The sequence below is a fragment of the Zonotrichia albicollis genome, chromosome 27, assembly GCF_047830755.1.
Source record: "Zonotrichia albicollis isolate bZonAlb1 chromosome 27, bZonAlb1.hap1, whole genome shotgun sequence".
Lineage (NCBI taxonomy): Eukaryota > Metazoa > Chordata > Aves > Passeriformes > Passerellidae > Zonotrichia > Zonotrichia albicollis.
In genome coordinates, this window is record NC_133845.1 from 1,582,467 (window position 1) to 1,609,498 (window position 27,032).

A 27,032-nucleotide genomic window follows, 5' to 3' on the forward strand; every position below is an offset into this window, starting at 1 on the left:
ACAGAGAAAACATTTTAGGCAACCCAAAGCAGTAAAAATGGTTCAGAAGCACACACAAAATTTCTGTAAATTCTTTATTGCATGGAATCTGAAAAAAAAGTATTCCCTTTTCTACATCAGCTCCCAGGGTCCAAAGAGTTACAGGGTCTGCCTTACACACTGATGTCAGAAGAAACAGTTCAGTTTTCCACAAGGCAATTTGTTTTACAGAACAGGAAACCAACCAACAGTTAGAAAAACACTCATTAAAACTGCTATTACAAGGAGAGCTCCCTTTAGCTATGCAAACCTGCCACTGATGTAATTCACTCATCCATCCATCCCAATTTACAGTGCAGCTGGAATCCACTCATCTCACTGGACATCTCCCAGTTCAATCTGTATTTAAACCTGTTTTTGCTCTATATATCCTAAACTAGCCGTGAGCCCCCTGCAGGCTCCCGGGGGACCCTTGGCTGCTCCTGTGAGGTGCAGGATGTTGCTCACAAGCTGATGAAGCAGAGGCAGCAGAGGACAATGGTGTGTGCCGGGGCTGGGGCTCCTCAGAGGCTCCAGAGCATGGCCACAGCCTTGCAGATGCCCACGTCGTGGTAGTTGAAGTGGCAGAGGCCAGCGAAGGTCAGGGCAGACAGGACGTACAGCCCCGTGTTGGCCACTTTAATGGGGACATCTCCGTGCACATAATCAGTAATTACCTGGCCCAGGCCCCTAAACGAGAGAGAAAAGCTCGAATCAGCAAAGGTCACTCACTGAAATCCATCAAATCCATCCTCTCTGTGCTCCCCCTTCTGCCAGCTGGGCTTTTTTCCGCCTGCTGCCATCAGCCTTTCCTGCAGTGCCCACACAGAAAGGGGAAAAACCTATTTCAAAAACAAGCCAAAATGTTCCTATTGAAATCCTATTGAGATCCTATTGAGATCCTATTGAAAATACACAGGTTGGCTCAGAGTTTTCCTGAGGAAAACAAGTGCTGACCACAGCTCTCCAAACAGAATCCTTGGATCTGCCTTCTTATCTGACTTCCAAGGACTGGAAAAGAGGAAAAGCAAGGAAATATCTGGGACCAGCCATGGTCACAAAGACACAGAACACTCCTGGGTACTCATTTAGATTAGAAGAGTGGCAGCCAAGGAAATTAGTATATTTTTAGTTTTTTCTACATCTGGAAGTGAACTCCTGTCCAGATTTGAACTATCCAGCAACATGAGACACGGGATGCTTGTTTTGGGAAAAAGCTCCCAGTCAGAGCAAGGAAAGTGCAAGAATCCCTGGCACAAATTCCTCAGGGCAAAACTGAGCTTTAAGAAAACCTGGCACCCTCAAAGTACCACAAAAATCTGCTTTATCCTTGTGGCAAGGAACTCCCAAAGCAGGATCACCTCAGGAAGGTGGGTGCTGCCAGCCTGGCCAACCACACAGCTGGATCCACTCCTAACTAACCCTGCTCTCATCAAGGATCACACTGAGCAAACATCCATCCAGGAATTAAGGAAACAATCATCCAGGTCTCCTTAGTGGAATATTTGCAGTGAGCTCTTTATTACGCAGAACCACTGAGATGGATGAGATGGTGATGAGACCATCTCCTCACCACTGAGATGTACAAAGCCACTGCATGGAGCTTTAGAGGCAGAATATTTTTATATTATTTTATACAGATCTTTCTATTCCCTCTGTTCACACAACACTGGTTCTTCCACGGGTTAAAAACATCCAGGATTCTACACCTCCAGGGGCAAGGAAATGCTCTTAAGGTTAAGATTTTATGGATTCTTTTTCTGACTGAGAGGACAGTGAGAGAAAGGAAGACCAAAGTACAACCACTCCTGCCAACGAATGCAGAAACCAAGGACTTTTTCCTTGCTTTCCACTAGCCCAGGATGAGGTTTGGAGGCACCAAAGCTCCTTGGCTGTGAGCTGAGCCCTGCTGTGCTTACCAGTGGCCGTGCAGGGTGAGGGCAGCAGCCAGGGAATAGTCCACAGCGGGTCCAGGGCACAGGTAGGCTGCGGGGAGCAGCCCCAGCAGCAGCACACTGACCGCTCGCTCCCCTGTCCAGTGCAGAGACGCAGCCTTGGAACCGCCTGCAGGGAGAGACATCCTCAGGGAAAAGCCCCTCTGCCAAGGGCTCTGCAGCCCCTGCACGGCTGGCTGGGATGGCTGTCACATCTGGAGAGTTTGCAAACCACAACTCTGCTCGAGCAATGCTTGGCAACACAACGGGAGCATCAGCCCAGGCTGAGATCATCAAGAACTGACTCTGTGAAATCATCAATGCAACACCCCCAAAGTGCTCAGCTAACACACAAATATAATCCACCTAAACCAAAATGCAAATGGTTTCCTTCATTTTGGCACGGAGGAAAGAAATTTAGAAAGCGACAACATAAGGAAAGCAAAGGATCTGAAGTTTGGACTTGGGCAAAGGGCAAACTGAAGTGTTATTAACTGGTACCAGAGCTGCTGAAGGGGAGGGTACACATGTCGGTGAGGGGAGACTCAGACACTCAATATGAGTGATAAGCAAATTCCGTTTATTGAAGAGAGCATCAGACACTTATACAGCAAGTAATAGGCTTATGAATATTCTGTAAGCTAAGCAATCTATTGGTTAAACTATACCATCAACTCTTCCTCATTCCTTAGGGGTTACATGTCTCTTTTCTCATGCCTCTTTCACTGTTTGTTATCCTACCACAGCTAGGCCCAAGGACACTGCTATCTTGCAGGTGCCGGACTTGGAATTAGCCATGGTTTTGTACTTTTCCATTTTCTAGCAGCTGAATTCCCAACATACACAAACTCCTCACAGCCTGAGGCACCACAACTGCACCATTATTTATCACAAATAACATCTCTGCACAGTTACTGCCCTACCTAACAATGCTCAGCATTTCACAGCTTTTCCCTTAAACCAACGGGAATTTAGGATTGTTTTTAACTTTGCTGGTAACACCCCTAACTGTACATCACCCAACAGGACACCAAGAAAACCACTGCAGCATGTGTAAATATCTTCTGTTCTTTTTTACAGCTGTCACTTAAAATCTCCTAGAGTGGCCCAAAAAAAATTATAGACTCAGCCTGGTTTGGGGATGGGAGGGACCTTAAAGCTCATCTTGTTCTAAGTCTCTGTATGGCCATCAGGTACTACCTCCGTCACCTCTGTTCCTGCACCGCTGTTGGTGCCTTGAAGGACCCAAAGGAACCAAAATCTGGTCCTTTACAGCCCATTCTTGGCAGAATCACAGAATTTTGAGAAGCTGGAATAGACCTGAAGGATCACCGAACCCCAACGCCTGCCATGGGCAGGATGCCTTGAGCTGGACCCGGGTGCTCGGGTACAGCACGGATGGGAAAAGGGGTCCCGATCCCGGCAAAACGAGAGCCCCGCAACCAGCACGGACAGACAGACATAGAGACACACAGACAGACACACAGACAGGGCCGTACCGTGTCCCTGGCGGGGCGGGCCGTGGCTCTCGCGGGCCGGAGCGCAGCGGGCGGCGGCGGCACCGAGCGCGGCGGGGCGGCGGAGCAGGGCCGAGCCCAGCAGAGCTGCGGGGACAGCGGGGGCGCGGCGTGAGAACCCCGCAACCTCCGGAGCCCGCACCCTCAGGGATCCCGCATCCTCCGGGGACCCGGAGCCACCAGGAACCCGCACCCGCCGGAGCCCCGCACCCTCAGGGATCCCGCATCCTCCGGGGACCCGGAGCCACCAGGATCCCGCAACCTCTGAAGGCCATGAGTCACCTGGATCCCGCACCCTCCGGGGATCCGCAGCTACCAGGATCCCGCACCCTTCGGAACTCCCCTACCTCCGGAGCCTCGCTCCCTCCGGGTCCCGCACCCTCAGGGTCCCGCTCCCCGCCCCGTTCCCTCCGGGTCCCGCTCCCTCCCGGTCCCGCTCCCTCCAGGATCCCGCACCCTCCGTGTCCCGCACCCTCCGTGTCCTGCTCCCTCCAGGATCCCGCTCCCTCCCGGTCCCGCTCCCTCCGGGTCCCGCTCCCCGCCCCGGCCTCACTGACCCAGGGCGGCCCCGCGGGGCCGCGGCCGCAGCAGCGCCAGCGCCATGTCCGCTCCAAGGGCACCGCGCCCGGACCCGGAACCGCGCCCGAGCTTCCGCAGCCGCTTCCGCCTCCGGGGCACCGGCACGGCCGGGAGCGATCGCGGAGCTGCGCGGGGAGGGTGCGAGCGCCAGAGGCGGCCGTGGTGGGATCCGGGCAGGAATCCTCCGCTGTGAGGGCGGGCAGGCCCTGGCACAGCTGCCCGGAGGAGCTGTGGCTGCCCCATCCCTGGAAGCGCCCAAGGACAGGTCGGAGCACCCTGTGGAAGGTGCGGTGCTAGGGAACTGGAATATCCCTAAATTCCCTTCCAGCCCGAACCAATCTGTAATTCTATAATTCTGTCTTAAACCCCGCAACAGACCCAGGTGCTCCTCATCGGTGTGTTCACTACTGCAACACCTTGGTACACACCATAAACACCTCCATGAAGATCCTGTTTTTCTTTCCATTTGGAGGGAAAAAAGGAACAGCAGTCAGGGCTTGGATTGAGGATTTAGGGCCGCTGGCACTGTTTGGTGCTTGTCCAGGAGACAACAATCACCCCACACATTCCCCAGTGCCCTGATTTCATCTCCTGCAAGTGTGGTCAGGCAGCAACAAACAGCACAGAGAGAACACAGGCAGCACCCAGACTCGCAGGCCTGTGCTCTGTCCCCGGGCTTTGCTCCAGAACAATGACTAAAGCATCAAACACATCTGGATTTATTTGTTTTATTAAAAGGCTTGGCTGTTCGCTGCAGGGAGAACGGCCTGGTACCAGTTTCTCCAGTAACACTGGGCACAGCAGAGACAGGACACAACACCCACCACGGCTCCTCTGTCAGCACAAATGCTTCCAGCATCCCCACAGAGGAGGAAGGAAGGTGGACACAGTGGCCAGCCCACAGCAGGCTCTGGACAGGAGGCTAAACCAAGCAAACTGCTGGCCTTTTTCACCATTAGAGAAGTCACTGCCCTTCAGCTGCAATGGGGATATTCCCTCAGCTCCCCTCCGTGTCCAGCTGACCCTGTGCACGCCCCCACAGCGCTGCTTTGGTGGAGGATGGGAAGACAAAACTGCCGTGGGGGTTACAGTGACATTTCCTCTGCTACCAGCTTGATTTACCAGCCTGTCCTCTCTCCTACTGGCCATTGTTTTGGTGAGCCAAAGAGCAATCTGTTCAAACATAATTTAAGAAACAAAACAACCTGATCACAGCCAAGCTGGCGGGATGAGCGCACCTGTGGGGCAGGTAGGTGCTGTCCTGCAGTGCTGCCTGGCGAGCCCTGCTCCCTGTGGGCTGGCAGCGTGCCTGTAAACCAGTGCTGGAGCAGTGCTGAGTGACACAGAGCTGCCTCTGCCCTCCCCTCCTGCTCTGAGCTGCACCCAGACCCCTCAGTCCTCATCAGAGCTGTCCTCAGATTTCTCATCCCCCGCCACCTTCCAGTTCTTCCTCTTGCTCCTCTTCTCGGGCACCTCGCTCGGCCTCTCGGGCACGGAGCTGTGCCGCTTCTTCCTCTTCCTCGGGGGCCGCTTCTCCTTTCTCCCCTCGGACTCGGTGTCCTCAGAGCTGCTGGTGCTGGAGCTGCTTGCATGGCAACAGTCACTCTCCTGCCCAGAAGAAGAGGTAGGTTCCTTGGCAGGCACTTTCCTGGGCTTTTTCTTGCGCTTGTGTTTTCCTTTGCGGGCGCTCGGAGTCTCCTCTCCTGAGCCCTCGCTCTCCCCCCGGGAGGAATCTGTGGAACTTCTCTCCTGCTCCTTTTTCTTTTTCTTCCTCTTTTTGTGTGAGCGCTTTTTTTGCTTCTTCTTGTGGGATTTCTTGGTTTTTTTCCTTTTGTGGGACTCACGGGCTGTTTGTTTCCCCAGGTGGGATCTCTTCTTCCCATTGACAGCATTTTGCTCCTCTCCTTCCTGCTGATCACTGGGAAAAGAACAGAGAGAGGTGAACTGGAAGCCACTGAGTGATGAAATTCATTTACATCCAATCTGTAAGCCTGAAAAATATTGATGATTCTGCTGGGTGTAGGTTAAAAATAATTAATTCTTAAAATCTTGTTTTTCCACTGTCTAGGATGCTGCAAGAATTTATTTACCTCCCAGAGTCATCGATTTTGGTAACTCCAGCTAAACCTGACTATCTTAACTAATACAAAAGATTCTCTGAAGACTCACACCACGTTAATGGATTGGAGTTTTTTAACAGTAAGGCTTTGCAGTCAAGGTTGATTTATATTCAAAATTCAAAACTCAGTTTGTAAAATTCCCTGCAGAACTTGTCAGAAGGCAGATTCTGGACCCATCAGTAAGGGTGTCTGCCTTACCTGTCTGTGTCAAATTCTTCAGGGTACAACTCTTTGTATCCACTGTGCCCCCACCTGCAAGAAAGCAGAACCATCCATTAAAAACACACAATGTGTTTGATGATAAAAATGCAATTCTGAAAAGGCAGAGCCACAGAATGAATCTGAGTTTAGACAGGAAGGAAATAGGACCGATTTGCTTGATGCTATTTAAATACACCTTATATTCTCAAACCACAACTCTGATTCCTTAAATCCAACCCTAGAATGGTGTTTCTTGAGATTTCTTTAAGCTTATTGGGCAGAGTAATAAATATTAAGCTTAGGGCTGGGCTTTTGCTGCTTAGTGTGACTTAGAAATTCCACAGATGAGCTCAAATTGGTTATTCTGTGACATGGCAGAAGTTTGTACATGTTATTCATTCTCAAAATGAGCTGAAGCTCTATTTCATCACAGCACACACCAAACAGAAACGTGTCATTTTTTGGTACAGGGCTCCAAAAAGATGTTTTAATCACAATCCCAGAACACAGAATTCCCCCGCACACCTGTCTGGCATGTTGGCTTCACATTCATACAGCTTTTTATTCCAGGATCTGGCCCTGAGGAGATCATCTTCCACCAGGTCAAGGAGCTGTGGGTTCCTGGGTTTCCAGTCCGCCCTGTGCCCCTCCTCGTCGAAGCCGTCGCTGCGCATGCGGCTGCTGGAGAGGGAACGGCTCCTTCAGGTGGGGAGCACCTCCCAGAGCCCCCAAAATCCTCATTCACCCCCTCATTCACCCAGCACCTCCAGCATGTCACATCTCCATCAACACACTGAGATCAGGCTCAAGCTGAGGCCCGAGCTCTTTGCAGGGAGTTGTTAAGGAGAAAATCAACATTTCTGTGGTGTATCTCACCTGGAGGTGTCTGACAGCATTCTGCTCTGCCTTTTCCAGTAAGTCTCTTCTGTCTGCTTCTCCCACTCCCTTATCTTCCACATTTCTGTCTCTTCCTGAAGCTGAAAGTCACAGGAAGGGAAGTGAGTTGAACATCATGGGAAATTCACAGTTATGCAGCACTCACCTCAACACTCCCGGTAAGGAAACGCACAGCCACCTTTCCTACCATCCCCAAACAAAGGATTATTTACCCATATCTGTACCCCAAACAGAACTTCCTGGTGCTGGTTAGACCTGCTGAATTATGATTCATGAAACAGTTTGCTAAACTTAATGGAGTTGCTTAACCTTGCACTAAAATCCTGCCTGTGCAAACAAAGTTCAAATTGTTTCATGCAATTAAAAGCACATACGCAGGGCAACAAATAAAATACAACAAAGCCTATTCGAGATTTGCTACTTTTTAAGTAAACACAGACATATTGGGGTGAAACCGAAACTCAGGGAAAACCGGAACAGCGTTAAACCAGAAGTGACCCGGAGGATGTGGCGGATTTACCAAACTCCTTTGGTTTCTGCCCAACGCTGCCGCTCTGCCCTGCAGCACCAGCAGCGGGGCACGAAGGCTGCCCCGCACACCGGGGGGTTCCCGCATCGCCGGCTGGCACCGCCGGGATGTCCCTGCAGGGTCCCGTACACAGAGATGTCCCCGCACACCGGGATGTCCCCGCACCCTCACGGTGTCCCCGCAGCCCGGGGCTGTCCCTGCACACCGGGATGTCCCTCACGGTGTCCCCGCAGCCCGGGATGTCCCTCACAGTGTCCCCCGCAGCCCGGGGCTGTCCCCCACACCGGGATGTCCCTCACGGTGTCCCCCCCGCAGCCCGGGCCGCCCCGCTCGGCCCCGCAGGCCCCGCCGGGCGCGGGCGGCCCGGGCCTCACCTTGTTGTGCGCTCCGGTGTGGCGGATGACGTTGCGCAGCAGCACCTTCCCCACGGGCACGCGGGACATGCTGCGGGCGCTGCCGCGGGCCGGCCCGGGCTCGGTGCCGGGGCTGGCGCTGTTTGTGGCGGCGGGGCCGGGCCGGGCCGGGCCGGGCGGGGGATGCGGAAACGCGCGGGGCCGCGCGCGCGCCGCTTCCGGCGCCGTCTCCGGGGCAACGGCGCCGCCATGGCCGTGAGGGCTCCGGGCGGCCTGAACGGACCCGAACCGAACCGATACCGGCCCGAATGGACCCGAACCGCCCCGAACCACTCCGAATGGACCCGAACCGCCCCGAACGGACCCGAACCACTCCGAACGGACCCGAACCACTCCGAATGGACCCGAACCGCCCCGAACGGACCCGAACCACTCCGAACCGCCCCGAACAGACCCGAACGAAGCCAGTACCGCCCCGGTACCGCCCGGCCCGGCACCGGATCCAGCCCCGCGCTGCCCCCCCCGGCTCGGACCGCCTGGGCCCCGGACAGCAGGAGGCTGCTCGAAAGAAATCCTCCTTTTGGGGAAAAAATACCCCAAACTAACACAGAAATTGCCAGAAACGCTGTGGCTGGGTAATGCTGGAAACGATAGAACTTGTTGGTAGTTTGAATCAATTACTTAACTAATAAAATTTAAGTAATGGTTTGAATTAAATTTTAAGTAATAGTTTAAATTCAATTTTAAGTAATGGCTTAAATTCAACTTTAAGTAATGGTTTAAATTTAAGTAATGTTTTTAATAACATTTTAAAATAATAGTTTTAATAAATTGTTGAGTCTTATTTATAATTTATTTTTAATTGCCTTTTAATTAATTGTTTTCCATAATTGTGGATATGCTTAGCCAGCATTTAGCAAAGCTGTTGTAAGATACTTCTGCACAAACACAGCTTGGGAAAACGACTGAAACTTCTTGAAGTTTTGGCAGATTACACAACAGAAACCCAGAGTGAAAATCTTTGGTAGGAGTCGGGTTAAGGGCGTTTTTAATTCCTTTTTTACTCATGAGGGGTGAATATCTGAAATGCCTTCAGAGATGCAAGCAGGAAAGGAAGGCTGGAGGAATAGCAGTAAAAATGAGTAAAGACTGTAAATATTCAAAGAATAGCTGAATATTGAGTTACAGAATTTGTTATGTGCTGTAGTAAAGAATCACCAGTGCCCACACGCTTTACTGAAGGGACAGCAGGAACAGTGGTGATGTGTTTTTGTTAAATAAATAAATGGACAGGATGCCATGGTTAGAGCAGCTCTGTTCAAGTATTTAATGCTGGAACGTGTCACACACAGCCCCACGGGTGAGCAGAGCCGAGAGGAAGCTGCAGACAGCAAAAAGCAAAAGATCTGTGATTAAATCTCAGGTTAACAGGGTGAGAGGCTGCAGAGCACTGAGCCACAGCAGGAAAACCACACACAACTGAAGAGAAAAGCACTGGGACATGGTTTAGTAGTTGTCAATTCCCAACATTTAATGGAACATGGGTTCACTAGAGCCAGTCTGGAATCAGGGTATTTCAGGTCATTCAAGAAAATCCAAAATCTTAATGCACTTTTTTTTTTTTGCGCTTAAGCAAGGCATCACAGCAACCAGACACTAAACAGTTCCCACAAAAATATTTAATTTCCACAGTATTTTCTTTCAGTATCTTTAGTGAATTGTGTAGAATTTTACAGGAGACAGTACTTAATGCAATATACAGAATAACAGGATCAGCCTGAACAACTTCTTCCTTTTTTTTCCAGCTCTGCCCCCCTATTTAATTCTCCTGGTCACTCTGTCATTACTGCACGTTTGTCCTTTTTTTACACGAACGTTTCCATGTGGAAAGTGGAATTTCAGAATGTTCAGCACCGCAGCCCTCGCAGGGTGCAATGCCTGGGGTAACTGGACACGAGTCCAACAGACTAGAGAAGCACCTTACATACAATATGTACATGGAGAGCACATTCTGCAGCTTCACTGGGGCTGGACAACAGGGACAATCCAGGGAAGGTCTGCAATTCCAGTGGCTAAAGTCAGAGCTTCCTGTGTTAGAATGCCTGAAATGAAAAATCCCAAACATCCCAGTCCTCACATGATTCCCTTCCCCTGCTGGGGTTATCAGCGTGTGGGATTTGCCTACACTGCCTTCCACCACACCCTCAACATTCTGCAAAGCAGTGACTTCCATGGCACCAGAGCCCGGGTTAAGTCAGCCACAGGAACAGCAGCTGCAGGGCTTCCACAGCAGAAGCAGATGGCAGTGGGAGTCCATGAGAGATGCACAGCATGTTGTTTGGTGCCCCAGGGCTGGGAGCCACAGCCAGCAGAGCTCCTTCACCTCAAAGCGCTCAGGGAGCTCAGAAGGTCCCGGCCAGGGCCAAATTCCAAACAGGAATTTTGCTGGCCTTTGAGACTGTCCCTGGCCCTGCTGTGCCACCTCCCAGCCCAGAACAGGGCAGTTCCCCTCCTCTTGTCCCTTCTGTGGCCATCCCACCTGCGCTCCTGGCGAGAGGTGTTTGAAACTCCAGGCTCTGCCCACACCGAGGTCATGAAAGAAAACGTTGGTGTGCAGCCCCTGGGCACCCGAGTTCAGAAGCAGCTGGCACAATGCCAGGATAATTTTGTTTTATTTAAAATCTGGGATGCTTAACTCTGTTTTGGAAGAGTTTGCAAGTTAACTAACTGTATAAAAATACAGTGTAGCTGTAATATTGCTCTGAAAAGCACTTTTGCAAACTTTTTTTTTTTTTCTGTACAGACTGGTAAATAACATTACCAGATAATATAATACATTTTTTTAAATAAAAAAAGGAACTCTCTCAAAGTCTGAACACTAAAGTCTAAATAGCTTGTTTAAAACACAACAGTGTGACCCATGAAAATTCTGCTTTGCATGGTTAAATTATAGCAGCATGGTTACTGGCTTTTCAAGGAAGTTCTTGAACTCAGCAAGCCACTGTGCTCCAACTGCTCCATCCACAACACGGTGATCACAGCTCAGGGTGACAGACATCACGCTGGCCACGTCAAAGCTGGGAGAAAAACAACAAAAAAAGGGTTAACAGACCCCTCTGCAAGGCAGTGCCACTTACAGAGCAGAGAAGCTGCTTGGAGAGCCAGGAACAGCAGCTGGTGCCTGGTGACAGATGTTTCCCCCAGCTGCACTGGGGAGCAGATCATGTTCGTTCCTTCTCTAGGAAAACCAAGGAAGGAACCTCCCAGAGGCACTAAGAACACCTCTGTGTGCTCCCCTGAGGGCAGGGAGCTCAGCTTTCCTTGCAGCACAAGGACAGCCCCACACACAAAGGAAAAAAACATTTTAGCTCTAAGCAAGGGGACATTAATACAGGATCCATCCTTGAGGATTTCCTTAAGTGCAAACTGAAGCAAGTACTGAAAGCACTGTGTCAACAATACATTTTAAGGTTTTTAAAATTACTATCTAATGTAGGTGTTAGGAGACTAGGCATGACTTCAGAGTTTGAGTTCAGGATCAGATGGAAACTCACCCTTTCTCATTATCAGCTGGCACTAGTATTTCTTTTGAGGAACCCACTGCCAGGATGCAGGCTTGAGGTGGATTGATTATGGCAGAGAAATTCTTAATCCCATACATTCCTAAATTGGAAATTGTGAAAGTACCACCCTGAAAGAAAACAAACACATTTAGGGGCAAACTCACAAAAACTGGGAACATGAGGAGAGGGGGGACCTCTTTAGAGTCTGCAGCTTCCTGAGGAGGGGAGGCTCTTTGGGGAGCAGGGACAGGATCCAGGGAGAGCTGGGGCTGTGCCAGGGGAATTTGGGCTAGATCTCAGGGAAAGGTTCTTCCGCAGAGGGTGCTGGCACTGCCCAGGCTCCCCAGGGAATGGGCACGGCCCTGAGGCTGCCAGAGCTCCAGGAGGGTTGGACAGCACTGCCAGGGATGGACAGGGTGGGATTTGGGGTGTCAGTGCAGGGCCAGGGGCTGCATTCCATGACCCCTGTGGGTCCCTTCCCACTCAGCACATTCTGTGACTACTGAACACGGCTCAAACATCACAAACCAGCCTTTGCTCCTTTCAGACAAGTCAAGAGCAGCAGAGTTTCCACCTGGGGTGTCTGACCTGGAATTCGTGAGGCTGCAGCTTGCCCTCGCGGGCTCTGGCTGCCAGGGAAGCCACGTCCTTGCTGATGGCAGCCAGGCCCTTGATGTGGGCGTTGAACACGATGGGGGTGATGAGCCCTGCAGGGGTGCTCACAGCCACACTCACATCCACCACATGATTCCTGCAACACACACAGCAGCTGAAACACCTCCAGCAAGGGAGCAAACAGGAAAAATAAAAACAGGCCAGACAACCCAAAATTAACATTAATCTGTGACAATTATTTCACCTTTCCCACCAGCCTTAGACTCGAAGATTTTATCTCTTTAACAAAACCTCTCACCTTCACATATTTTTGCCCTCCCTCAAATCCCAGCAGTTCTGTTGTGCCATGAACAAAGGAAGTTCGTGGCTCTGACCATGCCATAAACTTACTGCCTAATAACTGTGTCCATCCACGAAGAATTTGCCTCAGGCACTTTCAAGCATGCCAACGCAGAAGCTTTAATTATGAAATCATTGACAGAAAGCTTAATGTTCTCCGAGACCTCCTGCAAATGAAGAGATCCCAGGTGTCAGTTTGTCCCCTACTCATCCCCCCAGTTAACAAGGGCAGTCACTGCAGTTCACAGGAACATGAGAAAACAATCACACCACTTGCAAGCATTAAAATTCAAGGATAATTTAGAAGGTGAAAGTATTTCCTTTGTAATTTAAGAACGTAGGTTTTGTTAATGTTTAGTTTTCCTCAAACTTGGCTTGGAATGATTATTCTGCCTAATTTTTTTACCTTTCTTTTTATTAAAAATCTTTCTATCCTTTTATTTTCCACCTGAAATAATGAATCACCACCAAGCAGAGCTCAGAACAGCCCCTTAGGGAAGTCAGGAAGGAGCAGATATGAGGAAAATCTCATTCTGTCACAGACAGTCCAGAACTGACCCACAAAAAGCACTGAAAAGAATGGTTTTTTCCCAAGGCAAGATGCCAGAACTCACCTGATTGAGCTCCTTCCTTAGCACCAGGACTTTCCCCATGTTGACATCGATGGACAGGTAGTAGTGAGGTATTGTTTGCTTGGACTGCATCAGCCTCTGAGCAATGACCTGGGGTGTGCAGAGCATGAACACAGATCAGCCCGGAGCCCTCGCCGGCAGAACAGCGGCCCTGGCACCCACCGAGCCCTTACCCTGCGGATGTTGCTGATGGGGATGTCTGTGAAGGTCCCCTCGGGTGCTGCTGCCACCACAGGAACTGCCTCGGGAGCTGCAGCCTGCAGGGAACACCAGAGTCACCCCAGAAACGCACCGAGGGAGCTCAGTGCTGAGGCCAAGCTGCCCCTTGGGAAGGGCAGCAGCCATTTCCACCTCTCCAGTGCCCACCACGCTCCTTCTGAGCCCTCTCTTTGGTTACTAAATGCAGCATGCAGTGCTAAGCAGCTCAGCACTGAGATGTGCTGCTCTGGTTGTTGTACAGACAGCAGAGCTGTGCTGGGGGCTCTCCCAAACTGCAGCACACAGGAAACACCTCCATCAGCCCAGGGACAGCACAAACCACAGCACCAGAGCACTTCTGGGGCAGCACTGACAGGCTGGGCTTGCCTAGGTCTGCCTTTCCTTCTGACCCCCTCTGCCCAGCAATCTGGACCAGCTGGGACTGGGTGCCCTCAGCCAGGAGGATGCAGCAGCCAGAGGAAGGGTTGGGAGCACACTATTTTTGTTCTCGGTGGAATTTCAAAGGGACAAACAAAGGGAGAAGGCTTCACACCAGTGTTTCTGGCAGGTTAAATTTCCCAACCTTACAGTCACCACCACCCACAGAATCCAGCAATGCCAGTTCCATGCAGGAACTGCCCTTCCACAGAGCTTTCCAGGCCTGTAAAATCCCTTCCCACAGATTTCCAGCCTACCACTGGAGCAGCCTTTGATGGCACAAATGACTCCACATCTTTTTTGGTGATTCTGCCATCTGGTCCAGTGCCTGAAAGGGACAAAGGAAAACAGGAGAGGATTTTGATTATTTCCAGCATGGCTTTGCTTCTAAAGTCAAGTTTTATTCAGTTTTATTCAACAGAGAGAATCACTGAACACAACTCCTGGTTCACAGCTGCACAGTCAGGAAGAACAGGAGGATATGGCTCTACAGGGACAGAAAACTGACAGTGAGAGCAAAGAAGTGGAAAGGAAAGGTACCTTTCACTTGGGTAAGGTCGATTCCTTTCTCTGCTGCCAACTTCTTTGCCAGGGGACTGACCACGACCCTTCCTCCTTTGCGGGGTGGCCCTGCTGAGGGGGCTGCAGCAGCAGCAGCAGGCTGGGCAGGAGGAGGAGCAGCTGCAGGAGTTGCCATCACCTTAACAGAGAATCAAAGCCATCAGTGGAACCCACAGCAAGAGAAGTGGCCCACCTAATTATCAATCAAGAGATAATGACTCGTGTGCACAAAGGCTCCCAGAAATTAAATCAGAAACTCACTGGGAAGGAGGTCAGCTGAATAAAAAACCAAATAAAATACAGAACTTGAGCTCCCCATTTTCAAGGATGAAGAATCAGAGCTGGCACAAACAACAAGCTGGGAAAAATTCAGAATGAATGAAACCTGCTGTAGGTCTTGGAGGGCAAATCAGTGATCACTTCTCAGCACATGGATCGGCCTTGCACTCACAAATCAGAACACTCCTGCTGAAGCCTGGGCTTCACGCTGTCAGCAGCAGCTCAGTCAGGCTCCTCAGTGGTGCCCATGAGTTCTCCTTACCTGGGGAGGAGGAGGAGGGGGAGGAGGAGCTGGTGCCTTCATGTCAGTGACTGCAGCAGCCTGGTAGTCAGCAAAGGCTGGGATATCAGCCTCCTTCTCCACAATGATGCACAGAGGAGTTCCTAAGGGCACATCTCTTGTTCCTTCAGGCACCAAGATCTTTGCCAGGTAGCCTTCCTCCTGCACTTCAAAGCCTGCAGGGGAGAGAAACAAACAACACTGAGGAGCTGAAGGGCTGCTCAAGTGCTGCTGGAGACTGAGAACCCTCTCCAGCAGGGAACCTCTCCAGGCACTTGCTAAGAAGGATTGATGAGATAATAGAAGTGTTTTTAGGAGCTCTGCAGTGGGATGGGATGTTAACAAAACCTGTCCCACAGCACCACCCCCTGAGCAGCCAGAGGAGCTGGCAGAGGCTGCTCAGGACCCTCCCAAGGGCACCTCACCCACCCCGGCTGGACACTCACCAATTGTGGCTTTGTCTGTCTCAATCTCAGCCAGCAAGTCTCCCTCACTCAGCTTCTCCCCAACCTTCTTCTCCCACCTCTGCACGGTGCCCATTGTCATGGTGGGGGACAGAGCAGGGAGGGTGATCTGGGAAGGCACAGAACACAGCTCAGTCAGGCCCTGCTCACCACAGGGCTCAGCAGCACAGCCCTGACGATGATGCCACCCTAAAGAAGCAGCTTTAATGCACTCCTAGTCTGGCTCCTCTGTCCCTCTGGGCTGCTTTGGCTTCTGTTAGCAAGGCCTGAGCAGGAGAGCCAGCAAGAGCAGAGGGCAAGGAATGGATCAATCACAGTGATCATCACTGCAAGGCCAAGGAAGGCTGCAGCAAGTCCCTTTGTCACTGTGACACACAACTGGGCACAGGGGGCAAGCAGAGGGAGGAAAGCAATTTTAGTAGCCAAAACACACATTTAGAAGCCATTCATTAATTATTTTATGCCTGACTTTTGAGTAACATCTCATACAAATCAGTTCCCCCATGCTTTATCTGTGGGATGGGGTTCAATATTCCAGATTTTCCTTTTCAAAGCAACCCCCTGTACAAAATGCATCAGTGGATGCACTCAGAATCCAAGCAAAGCAAAAAGGTTGTACCCACAAACACAATTCATTATTGGTCACCCACAGACATTTCTGGTGTGGTCACCAGAGCACCACAGGCTGGAGTTCTGCCTGAGATATGAGCAGAGCCTACTCACACTAAGCACAAGGAATTTTTACATCACAACTGTCCAAAAAATGCAGATTTAGCGCATTTTTCAAAGCAACAACCCTGCAGGGAAAGTCTCTCCTCCACCAGCAGCTGGGATGCTGAGATGAATTTATTAAAAAAGCTTTCTGGGGTGTCCCCCAACACCTGCTCTAAGCACACCACAACTGAAGTGGCACAGTCAACAAATTCCCATTCCAGACAGTTTCTATGACAAAATACCCCACAGGCAGCAATGCTGGGGCAGAAAAGGAGTGCAAGAAGCCTGAAAGCAGGAGCAGTGCTCTCTTACCTGCATGTGAGGAGGGTAAGAGCTGCCAGGGGCCTGAGGAGAAGGCTGAGGTGGTGGGGAGGGGGCTGCAGCTGGAGGGGGAGGCACTGAGGCTGCAGGGGCAGCAGCTGCTGCAGAATCCAGGGTGTAGTTTTTGAAGGCATCAATGTATTCAGGCCTAGAAGAACACACAGAGCCCCCCAAGCCCATCAGGTGTTGGTCTGTCTTTCACTCAAGGCATCCCAGAAGCCCCAAGAGGGGAAACTCACATCAAGGGTTAGGAAAATACGTACTTTTCTACTGTGATACATATTACAGCCCCAATAGGAACATCCCTTGTTCCTTCAGGCACCAGGATCTTGGCCAGGTAACATTCCTCCAGGCTCTCAAAGCCAACTGTGGCTTTGTCTGTCTCCACCTTTGAGAGAAAACAGCAAATGGTGAGCCCAGAGCCTCCCAGTCTGTTGGAGGGTCACAGTTCTGGAAAAATCACCCTGAGGCAGCAGCTCTAGGGAAGTCTGCCCTCAAACCAGGTCTGAGAGGCTGACAGCCACTCCTGCCCACCAGCATCCCTTGGGATATGGGATCCAAAATCTGCATTCTGCAGGGGACAGCCCCCAGGCCAGACATGCAGCTCAAGAGAGACAGCTCAGTCTTAACCCCAGGATATTTCTGCTATGAGATTCCATTCAGCCCAGCCTCATGCCCAGGATATTTCTGCTATGAGATTCCCTTCAGCTCAGCTTTGTCCCCAGGATAGCCCTGCTATAGATCCCTTTCACTGATCTTGTCCCCAGGATATTTCTGCTACAGATCCCCTTCAGCCCAGCCTGGTCCCCAGGACAGTTCTGCCATGAGATCCCCTATGAGATCCCCTTCAGCCCAGCCTCATCCCCAGGATATTTCTGCTATGAGATCCCCTTCAGCTCAGCTTTGTCCCCAGGATAGCCCTGCTATAGATCCCTTTCACTGATCTTGTCCCCAGGATATTTCTGCTACAGATCCCCTTCAGCCCAGCCTGGTCCCCAGGATATTTCTGCTACAGATCCCCTTCAGCCCAGCCTCATCCCCAGGATACCTCTGCTATGAGATCCCCTTCGTTGATCTTGTCCCCCTCCTTCTTCTCCCAGCGTGCGATGGTGCCCATCTGCATGGTGGGGGACAGCGCTGGCAGTGCCACCTGTGAGGGACAGGGCAGTGTCACAGCCAGGCAGCACACACGGGACAGAGACAAATCCTCAGCTCAGCGTGCATGTGGGGCACAGATCTGCTGCAAATCCCCAGCACTGCCCCAAGCTGCCGGTGGAGAACCCTGGCAAAGCCACAGTGGGTGCTGAGGGCAGAGGCTGTGCTTGCCCCATCCCTGGAAGTGTTCAAGGTCAGCCTGGGTGGGGCTTGGAGCAACCTGGGACAGTGGAAGGTGTCCCTGCACATGGCTTTAGGGTCCATTCCAACCCCTTAGCACTCTATGATTCCCCCAAGAAAGGGTTACAGAGAGCCAGGGCTCGGCCCGGGTCTGCCAAGGGCCAACAGGGAGCTGGGATAAAGGACAGAGGTGATGGAGGGAGCACCCAAGAGCCACGCAGGGACTTGAGGCTAAGTGGTGCCAAAGACACAAAAAACACCGATTTTCTCCCAGTTTGGGCGGCCAGGTGTTGGAACAGGATTACCCACAGAGGCGGCCGAGTCCCCATCCCCGGGGGCATCCAAGAGCCGTGCGGGTGGGGGGCTCCAGCGCAGGGCTGGCTCGCTGATCCTAAAGGACTTTTCCAGCCTCGATGATCCCATAACTCAATCCTCGGGGCACAGTGAGCCGCACGGGGAGGGGACGGAAAACGGAGAGGGGAAAAGCGAAGGGGCAGGGACGGGGAAAGCGAGGGGAAAGCGAAGGGGAAAGGGAAGGGGAAAGCCAAGGAGGAGGGAGGGGGAGAGCGAAGGGGCAGGGCGATAGGGGAAAGCGAGGGGGCAGCGAAGGGGCAAGGGAAGGGGAAAGTGAGGGGGAAAGCGAGGGGGACAGGCGGGGCAGGCTCCGGGGGTGACTCTCACCTTCTGGTGCGCCGGGAGGCTGCAGCAGCGGCGCGGGACGAGCCGGGGCCATGCCGGCGGCGGCAGCAGCGGGCGAGGCGCGGGGCCGCCCCAGACCGGGCCGCGCCGGGCCGGGCCAGCCCCGGCCCCGACCCCGGCCCCGAGCGCTCGGCGGGGCCGCACCAGGCCGGGCGGCCCGGCCGCGCCCCGGGACACGCGTCGCGCCAACACCCGCCACATGCTGGGGCTGGGGCTGGGCTGCAGCCGGGCTGGGCTGGGCCGGGCGCACCGGGGCCGGCGGCGCTCGGTGACCTCCGTGCGGGCGGCGCGGCGCGACACTGGGGCGGCCGTAAAGCGGCGGCGGGCGGGAACCGGCCCACCTCAGCACCGCCTCAGCACGGCCTCAGGAACCGCCTCGGCCCCGCCTCAGACACCGCCTCGGCGCCGCTCTGCCCCGAGCGGCCAGTGTACGGGACTCAGCCTGCCGAGAACGGGATATGGGGCTCGTTCTGGCTCTGCACAGCTCCCTGACAGGAGGGGACACCGCGGGTCGGCTCTGCTCCCCGGGAACGGCCCTTAGGCTGGGCCAGGGGAGCGGCTGTGGATGGGGCAGAACACATTAAATACACCCAGAGTCAGGGCTCCGTTCAGTCCTAAATTAAAACATACCAAGTTCTGCCTCAAGCTAAGCAAGTTCTTCCCACGAGGGGTGGGTTTGTTCTGAGGTGTGCTCTCGCTGCCATATTCCAGGCTTGTCTGTTTCACTGTTTACAATTGGTTTATTTCTGCCAATTTCCTCAGAGTTACTTTCCTGTTCCTATACTTGTCAACTTGATCCTGCAGCAAAATCTCTTCAACTTATTTTAAATTGACATCTGTTAAAACTCATTTAAAATTGACACCTTTTGCTTTGATGGGGGAGAAACCTCTGGATAGGAGAGAAGGACACGAGGCTGGCCAACATCAGACCTTGAAAAGCTTTGAAATTTGCTCCATGAAAGTCTAGCCTGTGTGTGTGGCTGTTGCTGGAATAAAACCGATGAGTAAAACCCAAAGAATGAAACACTTGTGAGAAGTTTGCAATTCAAATACAATTGATCTCAGTATCACAAGCCCATGCCCTCTTCACTAGAGACCATGCAACAGAGAAACTGTGTCCAGGGGAGAAAGAAAATCATTGTTTCTTTTCCAAAGGGATGTATTTCCCTCGTTAATTAACCTGTTCATTGATGAACTTTCCTCCCGCTGTCTGTAAGCAGAAAGTCACACAAATTGTCCAGAACAGGAGGCAGCTTGTGTTGTGCCAATGTGGCACAAAACCACATAGAAACCTTGATATAAAACCCAGTATCAACCAGTTGGATTTCCATAATAGGATAAAATTACAAGGCCAGTGTTGTGTCAACAGAAGACGATACAAAACATCTCAGCATCCACCAGGAAAGGAGTAAAACACAGTATAATGCGTGCAGAAATATACAGAGAGCACTTGCACTAGTATAAAAATAATCCACAGTCCTCAGACAAATGTGAATCGGTACAAAATAATTTCAAGAACAGGTTTACAAAAGGACATGTTAATATAAAACAGTAAAACCAGGTTGCCCCCTCTCCCAGCCTCATGCACAGCACACACACAGACAGTCCCACAGGAGCTGGGAAGGAGCAGAGCCCATTTGACCTCCCAAGCCCACGGGCAATGTAGAGAAACAAAACCACAAAACCAAAGGGAAAACCCCTCCCTTGGGGGATTGTAGGGCTTGTTATTCCCCCAGCAGTTCTCTCCTGATCCTTCAGGACTCAGCATAGCAAGGACCTGGTGTGGGTAAGTGCTTGGTGGCCCGGGCAGTGAGGACAGCAGCAGGGGATGCCTGTGCACAGGAGGTGACAGCAGCGAGGGCAGGAGTGCAGGGACAGAGGCTCAGCAAGGACAGGGCGTGCAAAGACCTCAGGGAGCAGCTGATTGCAGCTCCCCCACCCGTGAAATCCTTCAGCAAACAAACAGCTCCAAGATCCACAGTCCCCAGAGCTGCAGAGCAAACCCCGAGGGGCTCGAAAATGGGAACAGCTTTGGGAAGTGGGGAAAGCAGGGCAGGGAGCCTGAGTTTGGGAGAAAGGTTGGTGAGCTTTGTTTCAGACCATGCTTCAACCCTCCAGAGAACTCTTCCCCCACCCAGAGCAGGTCCTGTCAGCCTGCAATGTCCACAGAGTCACTCTGCTCCTGCAGGACAACAGCTGGTCCAGCTTCAGCTCCCACAATCCAGCAACCTCTTCTCCATGAAGGCAAAGCTTCGCATTTTCACCATCAGTGCAGTTTTCTGTGACAGCAGCACAGGAGATGCCCAGCTGAGCCCACAGCACACGGTGCAGGGATGGAGGAGAAGGGGGCAAAGCATCCTTAAGGCCTCCAGGGTTTTGCTGGCAGGGCTGAGCCGGGTGTTTCTGTCCCACAGAGCCATCCCTGCAGCCTCAGGACAGCAGCTGCCCTCGGGCACGGGCACTCAGGTGCCAGCTGTCCATGCACGCAGCCTGCACCACCCGTGGCTGGCACAGAGGCTCTTTTTTGGCAGCTTGAATTGGCCTCCTCCCAGCACTTGGGCTCCTTGGTCACTCTCTGAGCTCTGCAGACAGTCACAGGTTTCCATAGAAACAGGGCTTGAAAGCTCCATTAATTCTCCCCGTGGTCTTCTTCCACCCAGGCCACGATTTTCCCCTCCCAGCCAGGAATGATGTCGTCGTCGTGGAACACCTACAAAAAAAAATTAAAAAAATAAAGTATTTCAGTCATGTCTGGGGTCTGGAGACAGGGTTCTGCAGTGTGAGTGGCATCAGGGGCATGAAGTCAAACCCTAGCTCAGATTTCCCAAAATAATCCAGGGAACACATGGCAGTGATGGCTGAGGTATGAGTCACATTTTCACAATTTGGGTAAATAACAGACCAGGCCTCATTAACCAATGAATATCAGGGTTATCATCGGCTGGGTTTTTTTGACATTAAAGGTAAACTAAAGACAGGAATCACGCCTTTTCTGAGCCAGACCACGACCTCCAGCTGCTGCTGCTGCCTGTCCCCAGAGAGGGTGGCCCTTTGCCCTTGCCCTAATCAATTTGTGAAGCAAGAACTGTCCCAGCAACCCGAGATGAATCCAATCCACACCCACACCAGCCTGAGCACAACAGGCTGCACTGCAGCACACAAAGGGAACGATGCCACACACACACACAGAGTTCTCTCTGAAAAACCTTCCGAGAAAAGGAAGAGATCGTGTGCTTAATGCAGGCTCTCCCATTGCAATAGGGGTTATAAAACCTGCAGCCCAGAGCTTTGCTGTGTCCCTGGGCTGTGTCACAGGCTGGCTTTGCCCAAGGGGCTCTGCAGCTCCCAGGCAGTCACAGCCACATCCATGGAGCTGCTTCTGCTGAGGATGAAAATATTTCAGCACAACAGCAGCTTAACCCACAGCTGGGAAAGCAGACACTTTGGGGGAACATCCACTATTTCATTAGCTTAAAAGTGAGGTGACCATGGTCCCCAGGGCTGTGTGCTGACACTGATCCCAAGGCCAGTCCCACTTTTACCTCCTCCTTCACTGTGCCAAACTCTGGGTCCAGGGCTTTGAAGTGGTACCGATGGGTTCCTTCCCTATCAATGGCTGCCTTGAAATCCTTCAGAGTCACTTCCCCTAACCTGCAAGGGAAATAAATGCAGATGCAAAACACAAAAACAAAGCTCAGGGACTACTGCAGATAATCTTCCCCAGCCAACAGCATGAAATTCAGTTAAAGCACAGCAAACCTGTGCTGGCTGGGAGCATGCCCAGGAAAGCAGAGTGCTGGTTTTAGGGGCACAGGAGGCTTAGGAAAGCCAGGCTCACCTCTTTGGTATGCTGACCATGAAGGGGGTGAGGGAGCGGTCGGTGAAGTACAACACTTTGGTGCAGGCACTGGTGCTCATCACGGGCGTGCTCTGAGAGTGAGGCAGCTCTGCAAGGCAGCAACTCCCCGATTATCATCCCTTGTCATCATTATCCCTCCCCAGCTTCGCCTCCCTGCTGGCCAGGATGGATGGTGGTGCGTGCATTTTAATTTGCCCATTTGTGTTTCTCTCCCCAGCTCCTGCCTTGCTTCCTGCTTCCCCCCAAGAGCTGAAACAGAGGAACTGAACTCCACAGTTTCAAGGCTCCTTTTATGCAGAGAATATTCTGCACACATAGAAATGTGGTGTTTAAAAGGAGATGTGGTGTTTCATTCTGTGGATGTGAAACACAGTAAACACTGAGCAGGGAACACTCCTCTGTCCCCACTAGATGGTGCACAGCAGCAGAGAGCTGGGATGACATCCCTTTTCCCACTGATTGCCACGCTTATTCCTGCTGCAGCACTGCCCAAGAGGCCCAGAGCAGCGCTGTGATGGTGGATGATTCTTTTTCTACAGAAAACCAGCCATAAACGTGTGTCCCTTCCCTTTGCAGGAGCTCTGCTCCAGGGAGGATCCTGGAGGGGGCAGATTCCCAAGGGGATTCTACACCCAGGAACTGAGCAGGGGATTTGGGATTCCCAGGGGGATTCTACACCCGGGAACTGAGCAGTGGATTTGGGATTCCCAGGGGGATTCTACACCCAGGAACTGAGCAGGGGATTTGGGATTCCCAAGGGGATTCTACACCTGGGAACTGAGCAGGGGATTTGGGATTCCACACCCAGGAACTGAGCAGTGGATTTGGGATTCCAGAGGGGATTCTACACCCAGGAACTGAGCAGGGGATTTGGGATTCCCGAGGGGATTCTACACCCAGGAACTGAGCAGGGGATTTGGGATTCCCAAGGGGATTCTACACCCAGGAACTGAGCAGTGGATTTGGGATTCCCAGGGGGATTCTACACCCAGGAACTGAGCAGGGGATTTGGGATTCCCAAGGGGATTCTACACCCAGGAACTGAGCAGTGGATTTGGGATTCCCAGGGGGATTCTACACCCGGGAATTGAGCAGGGGATTTGGGATTCCCAAGGGGATTCTACACCTGGGAACTGAGCAGGGGATTTGGGATTCCCAAGGGGATTCTACACCTGGGAACTGAGCAGTGGATTTGGGATTCCCAAGGGGATTCTACACCCAGGAACTGAGCAGGGGATTTGGGATTCCCAAGGGGATTCTACACCTGGGAATTGAGCAGGAGATTTGGGATTCCCAAGGGGATTCTACACCCAGGAACTGAGCAGGGGATTTGGGATTCCCAAGGGGATTCTACACCCAGGAACTGAGCAGTGGATTTGGGATTCCCAAGGGGATTCTACACCCAGGAACTGAGCAGTGGATTTGGGATTCCACACCCAGGAACTGAGCAGTGGATTTGGGATTCCCAAGGGGATTCTACACCCGGGAATTGAGCAGTGGATTTGGGATTCCCAAGGGGATTCTACACCAGTGGAAGGGCAGGATCTGCCAGGCACTTACTGGATTTGGGGGGCCAGGAGTCTCTGCACTCGTTGGTTGCTCTGCTTGCTGGTGATTTCCCCCTCACCTGGCGCACAAAGCCAGAACAACAGCGTGTCACCTCCGAGGCAGAGCCGGCCTGGGGTGCGAGGGGCAGGAGCTGCGTGCCCTGGGGAGCCCTTACCCTCCTGTCCTGCCTCTTGTGCGTCTCCATGCGGTGCAGGCGCTCCATGAGGCTGGAGATGCCCTGCTCCAGGCTGTCGATGGTGTGGTGCTGCGGGTCGTGCCCGCTGAAGCTGTTCCTGAGGCTGCGCAGCGCGTCCCGCACCAGCTGCAGGTCACTGGTCTGCCCAAAACAGCACAGCTGAGCCCAGCCCGGGGCTGCCTCCCCAGCAAGGGGAAACCTCTCGGAATGAAAGAAAAATTCCAGGATATGTGGCCGGGAATGCAGCCCTCAGGGGCACTTACCCCTCGGTGGGCCGGGGGAGCAGCTCCTTTTCCTGCTGGCTGCAGAAAGCCATTGCTCTGGGCACTGTGACTGCTGAAAGCCATCACCTGGGCAGGGGAAGATGTGTGAGGTCAGGACCTCCCCAAAAATCCTCATTTATGCACTTCAAAGTGAGAGGGAATGAGAGCTTTCCTCATCAGGGATAAAGCTCCCATCTTCTCCCAGATAAAGACAGTCCCTAAAGCGTGCAGGGAGTTCCTGCTCACAGCACAGACCTGATTCCTGATGTAAAGGTGGAAAGACTCAAAAGCAGGGTCAGCAGGAAAAGGGGAAGTAAATTGAGCTGTGGTCTAACCACTGGCATGGTCAGAGGTGAAGCTGGAAGCTGAGAAAGCCTCTGGCTTTCATCCCTGAGGATTCTGAGCCAAGAGGCTGAGCCAGAGTGCTCAGTGCTGGGGGCTCTGCCTGCCTTGGTAGTGAGAAAGGAGAGCCAGACCTCTCTGGGATGGAGGGGAGGGTTCCTGGAGACAGACCCTGCAGGCTGCTGGGCAAACACCACTCCAGGTGTGGAGCAAGGCTCCCGTACCTCCTCAGCCTCTCTCTTCATGCAGTGAGCCAGCAGCGCCTCCTTGTGCTCCAGCTCCCGCTCCAAATCCACCTGTGGAGGGGCAGCAGAGGAGTCAGCACCCATGGGCCAGGCAGAGCAGCTCCCAGCCCAGCCCAGCTCCCCCTACCTGCTGGTAGCTGGCCTCGGAAAGCTGCCTGAGCATCTCATCCAGCTTGCTCTGCTGCTGCTGCAGGTGCCGCTCCTTCTGGCACAGCTCCTTCTGCAACACAGGGAGCCAGGGAGTCAGCGGGGCAGGAGGGAGGCTCTGTCATCTTCCCAGGGTGGGGAAAATCCTGTCCCCTGCCAGGATCAGGCGGCTCGCACAGGGTGTGCTTTGCCAGATGGCACAGGGTCAGCGCTTTTTTTGGACAAGATCAATCAGGTTTTTATTGCCCCAAGTCCCCTTGGCCACAGATCTGCTGCAGAGGTCACACAGCTGTCCCAGAGCACACGGATTCCCCAGGGATCAGAGCACAAACAGGGCTCTGCTGGACACTCAGCAGCCACCACCAACACCCATGACAATTAAAGATCTGCAGGAAGCCATGGGGAGAATGCAAAGAATTCTGATCCCTCCACCTGACTGCACACACCCCTGGCTCCCACAGCTCCTCCCCAGGGCTGTCCAAGTGCCAGGGAAAGAACCATCCCATCCCCAGAACTGAAGATCCACCCAAACCCCCATGGAAGAGGCTCCATTACTTTGTACTCTGCCAGGAGCCGGTTCCTCTCTTCAACCTTCCTCTGGAGATCAACCTGCAGGAGTAAAGCCAGGTGTGAGGCAGACATTCCCAGAGAGCGCAAACCCCTTGTGCTGAAGGGTGAGCACAAACCTACAGAGGGCAAGGGAGCTGCTGTTTAGGGTGGCACCTTTGGACAGAGACCTGCACAGGGCAGGTGCCACCTGCTGAGCCGGGGAACGAGGAGGGACAAATGCAACAGCACTGAAAACATCAGGGAAAGCCCCTCCCTGTCCCAGCTGAAGGTCCTGGAGGACAGGAAGCGGGAGTGAAGGTCGGGAATGTCCAGGCTGTGAGCAGCCTGTGCTGTGCAGAGACCTCTGGCTGCTTGCTCACTATCCCACGACCCCGAAATCTCTGCTGCAGCCACCCCTGGGGCCACCATCCCCCCCAAACCAGCCTCAGCAGCAGCAGTGACTCACGTTCTGGTTGTGCAGCTCCTCCTTGTCCATGTTGGCTCTCAGCAGCTCCTGCTTGAGCTGCAGCACTGCAGCGTCCTGCTGGAGCAGCCTCTGCTGCAGGGCGTCCTGGGGAGAGGGGACCTCTGCAGGAGGGCAGGGGGACAGGGACCCCTCCCTGGGGCTCAGGGGCCACAACACCCTGTGGCCACCCAGGCCTGAGCTGCTGCCGGGGGCTCTCAGCCCTCCTGCCTCTCCCTTACACAAAACTGATTTCCCTGCCAAGGTTCTGGCCACCAGCACAGAGGGATTTCTCTGCTTCAGCCTGAATTTCCCTCTGCAGAAGTGATGAATATTGGCTGTGATGGACAGAACAGCTCTGGAGGGCGCTGAGCCCTGCAGCTCCTGCCCCAGCCACTCACCCCGAGGGCACAGAGAGGCCAAGATCAGCCCAGGACAGAAGGAGCCTTAAGGCCTGAGCGTGACCCAGTTGTGCAGTGAAATCCTCTCTGCAGAGGCCAAAGTCAGCACTAATTCTGCACCTTTCACTCACCCAGAGCTGCACCTTGCACAGCTACTGCTGTTTGCTCCCTTCTGACAGGCAGCTCTAAAAATACCCCTGCCAGGAGGAGATCAGCAGTGCTGGCACTCCAGAGGCACAAACTGAGCTGTTTCTGGCCAGGACAGGGACACCCCAGGCTCCTTTTCCTGCGCTGGCAGGAATGAGTTCACTGGGCCAATGCTGCTGGGTGGGTACTCCAAGAGAGAGGAGGGAATAAAAGAGCCAGCCAACCAATTTATGCCTCTTTTTGTGCAGGAGAAACAGGGAGAAATAGAGAAAAAGGGGAATACTTG

The 27,032-nt window shown here is 52.9% G+C and overlaps 4 protein-coding genes across 10 annotated transcripts in view; all 4 read right to left on the minus strand.

Moving 5' to 3' along the window:
- Positions 1–60: 60 nt before the first annotated feature.
- SDHD (succinate dehydrogenase complex subunit D) lies at positions 61–4,183 on the minus strand. The gene is made up of 4 exons (XM_074559596.1): positions 4,027–4,183; positions 3,452–3,556; positions 1,938–2,082; positions 61–708 (listed from the first exon to the last, which is right to left on the minus strand). The coding sequence occupies exons 1-4, from the start codon at positions 4,070–4,072 to the stop codon at positions 543–545; spliced, it is 462 nt and encodes a 153-aa protein (XP_074415697.1). The 5' UTR covers positions 4,073–4,183; the 3' UTR covers positions 61–542.
- Positions 4,184–4,762: 579 nt separating this feature from the next.
- NKAPD1 (NKAP domain containing 1) lies at positions 4,763–8,360 on the minus strand. Of its 2 annotated transcripts, none has more exons than XM_074559595.1 (5): positions 8,170–8,360; positions 7,246–7,346; positions 6,895–7,047; positions 6,367–6,420; positions 4,763–5,966 (listed from the first exon to the last, which is right to left on the minus strand). In XM_074559595.1, exons 1-5 carry the CDS (start codon positions 8,236–8,238, stop codon positions 5,441–5,443), a joined length of 903 nt encoding a protein of 300 aa, XP_074415696.1. In that variant the 5' UTR covers positions 8,239–8,360; the 3' UTR covers positions 4,763–5,440. The 2 variants fall into 2 exon arrangements, with proteins under 2 accessions (XP_074415696.1, XP_074415695.1); XM_074559594.1 differs by having other exon boundaries at positions 6,895–7,050; positions 8,170–8,359.
- Positions 8,361–9,653: 1,293 nt separating this feature from the next.
- DLAT (dihydrolipoamide S-acetyltransferase) lies at positions 9,654–18,907 on the minus strand. Its single transcript, XM_074559593.1, has 14 exons — positions 18,569–18,907; positions 17,601–17,702; positions 16,816–16,940; positions 16,544–16,700; positions 15,500–15,626; positions 15,036–15,229; positions 14,474–14,633; positions 14,191–14,261; positions 13,471–13,554; positions 13,280–13,387; positions 12,717–12,832; positions 12,300–12,462; positions 11,703–11,839; positions 9,654–11,225 (listed from the first exon to the last, which is right to left on the minus strand). Exons 1-14 carry the CDS (start codon positions 18,785–18,787, stop codon positions 11,096–11,098), a joined length of 1,893 nt encoding a protein of 630 aa, XP_074415694.1. The 5' UTR covers positions 18,788–18,907; the 3' UTR covers positions 9,654–11,095.
- Positions 18,908–19,703: 796 nt separating this feature from the next.
- DIXDC1 (DIX domain containing 1) overlaps positions 19,704–27,032 on the minus strand; it is a 35,341-nt gene continuing 28,012 nt past the window's right edge. For 4 of the 6 annotated variants that reach the window (XM_074559587.1, XM_074559590.1, XM_074559586.1 and 1 more), the window contains 10 exons: positions 26,202–26,306; positions 25,742–25,795; positions 25,167–25,259; positions 25,019–25,090; positions 24,453–24,539; positions 24,169–24,330; positions 24,006–24,072; positions 22,425–22,533; positions 22,129–22,237; positions 19,704–21,296 (listed from right to left, as the gene is read on the minus strand). In XM_074559587.1, coding sequence (XP_074415688.1) covers positions 21,216–21,296; positions 22,129–22,237; positions 22,425–22,533; positions 24,006–24,072; positions 24,169–24,330; positions 24,453–24,539; positions 25,019–25,090; positions 25,167–25,259; positions 25,742–25,795; positions 26,202–26,306 — 939 coding nt within the window. In that variant the 3' untranslated portion in view covers positions 19,704–21,215. Of the gene's footprint in view, positions 21,297–22,128; positions 22,238–22,424; positions 23,710–23,973; positions 24,073–24,168; positions 24,331–24,452; positions 24,540–25,018; positions 25,091–25,166; positions 25,260–25,741; positions 25,796–26,201; positions 26,307–27,032 lie in introns of those variants that run through there. The other 2 variants (XM_074559589.1, XM_074559588.1) reach the window with 2 other exon arrangements.

Excerpts from the sequence above, each read along its gene's own strand:
- SDHD (XM_074559596.1), bottom strand. The coding sequence starts at position 4,072 with ATGGCGCTGGCGCTGCTGCGGCCGCGGCCCCGCGGGGCCGCCCTGG. Across the intron at positions 3,557-4,026 it reads GCCCCGCGGGGCCGCCCTGG|CTCTGCTGGGCTCGGCCCTG; the intron begins GTCAGTGAGGCC and ends CTGTCCCCGCAG. Across the intron at positions 709-1,937 it reads CTCACCCTGCACGGCCACTG|GGGCCTGGGCCAGGTAATTA; the intron begins GTAAGCACAGCA and ends TCTCTCGTTTAG.
- NKAPD1 (XM_074559594.1), bottom strand. The coding sequence starts at position 8,238 with ATGTCCCGCGTGCCCGTGGGGAAGGTGCTGCTGCGCAACGTCATCCGC. Across the intron at positions 7,347-8,169 it reads ACACCGGAGCGCACAACAAG|CTTCAGGAAGAGACAGAAAT; the intron begins GTGAGGCCCGGG and ends TGTGACTTTCAG. Across the intron at positions 7,051-7,245 it reads ATGCTGTCAGACACCTCCAG|CAGCCGCATGCGCAGCGACG; the intron begins GTGAGATACACC and ends TTCCCTCTCCAG.
- DLAT (XM_074559593.1), bottom strand. The coding sequence starts at position 18,787 with ATGTGGCGGGTGTTGGCGCGACGCGTGTCCCGGGGCGCGGCCGGGCCG. Across the intron at positions 15,230-15,499 it reads GACAGACAAAGCCACAATTG|GCTTTGAAGTGCAGGAGGAA; the intron begins GTGAGTGTCCAG and ends TCTCCCCTGCAG. Across the intron at positions 14,262-14,473 it reads CGACCTTACCCAAGTGAAAG|GCACTGGACCAGATGGCAGA; the intron begins GTACCTTTCCTT and ends TGTCCCTTTCAG.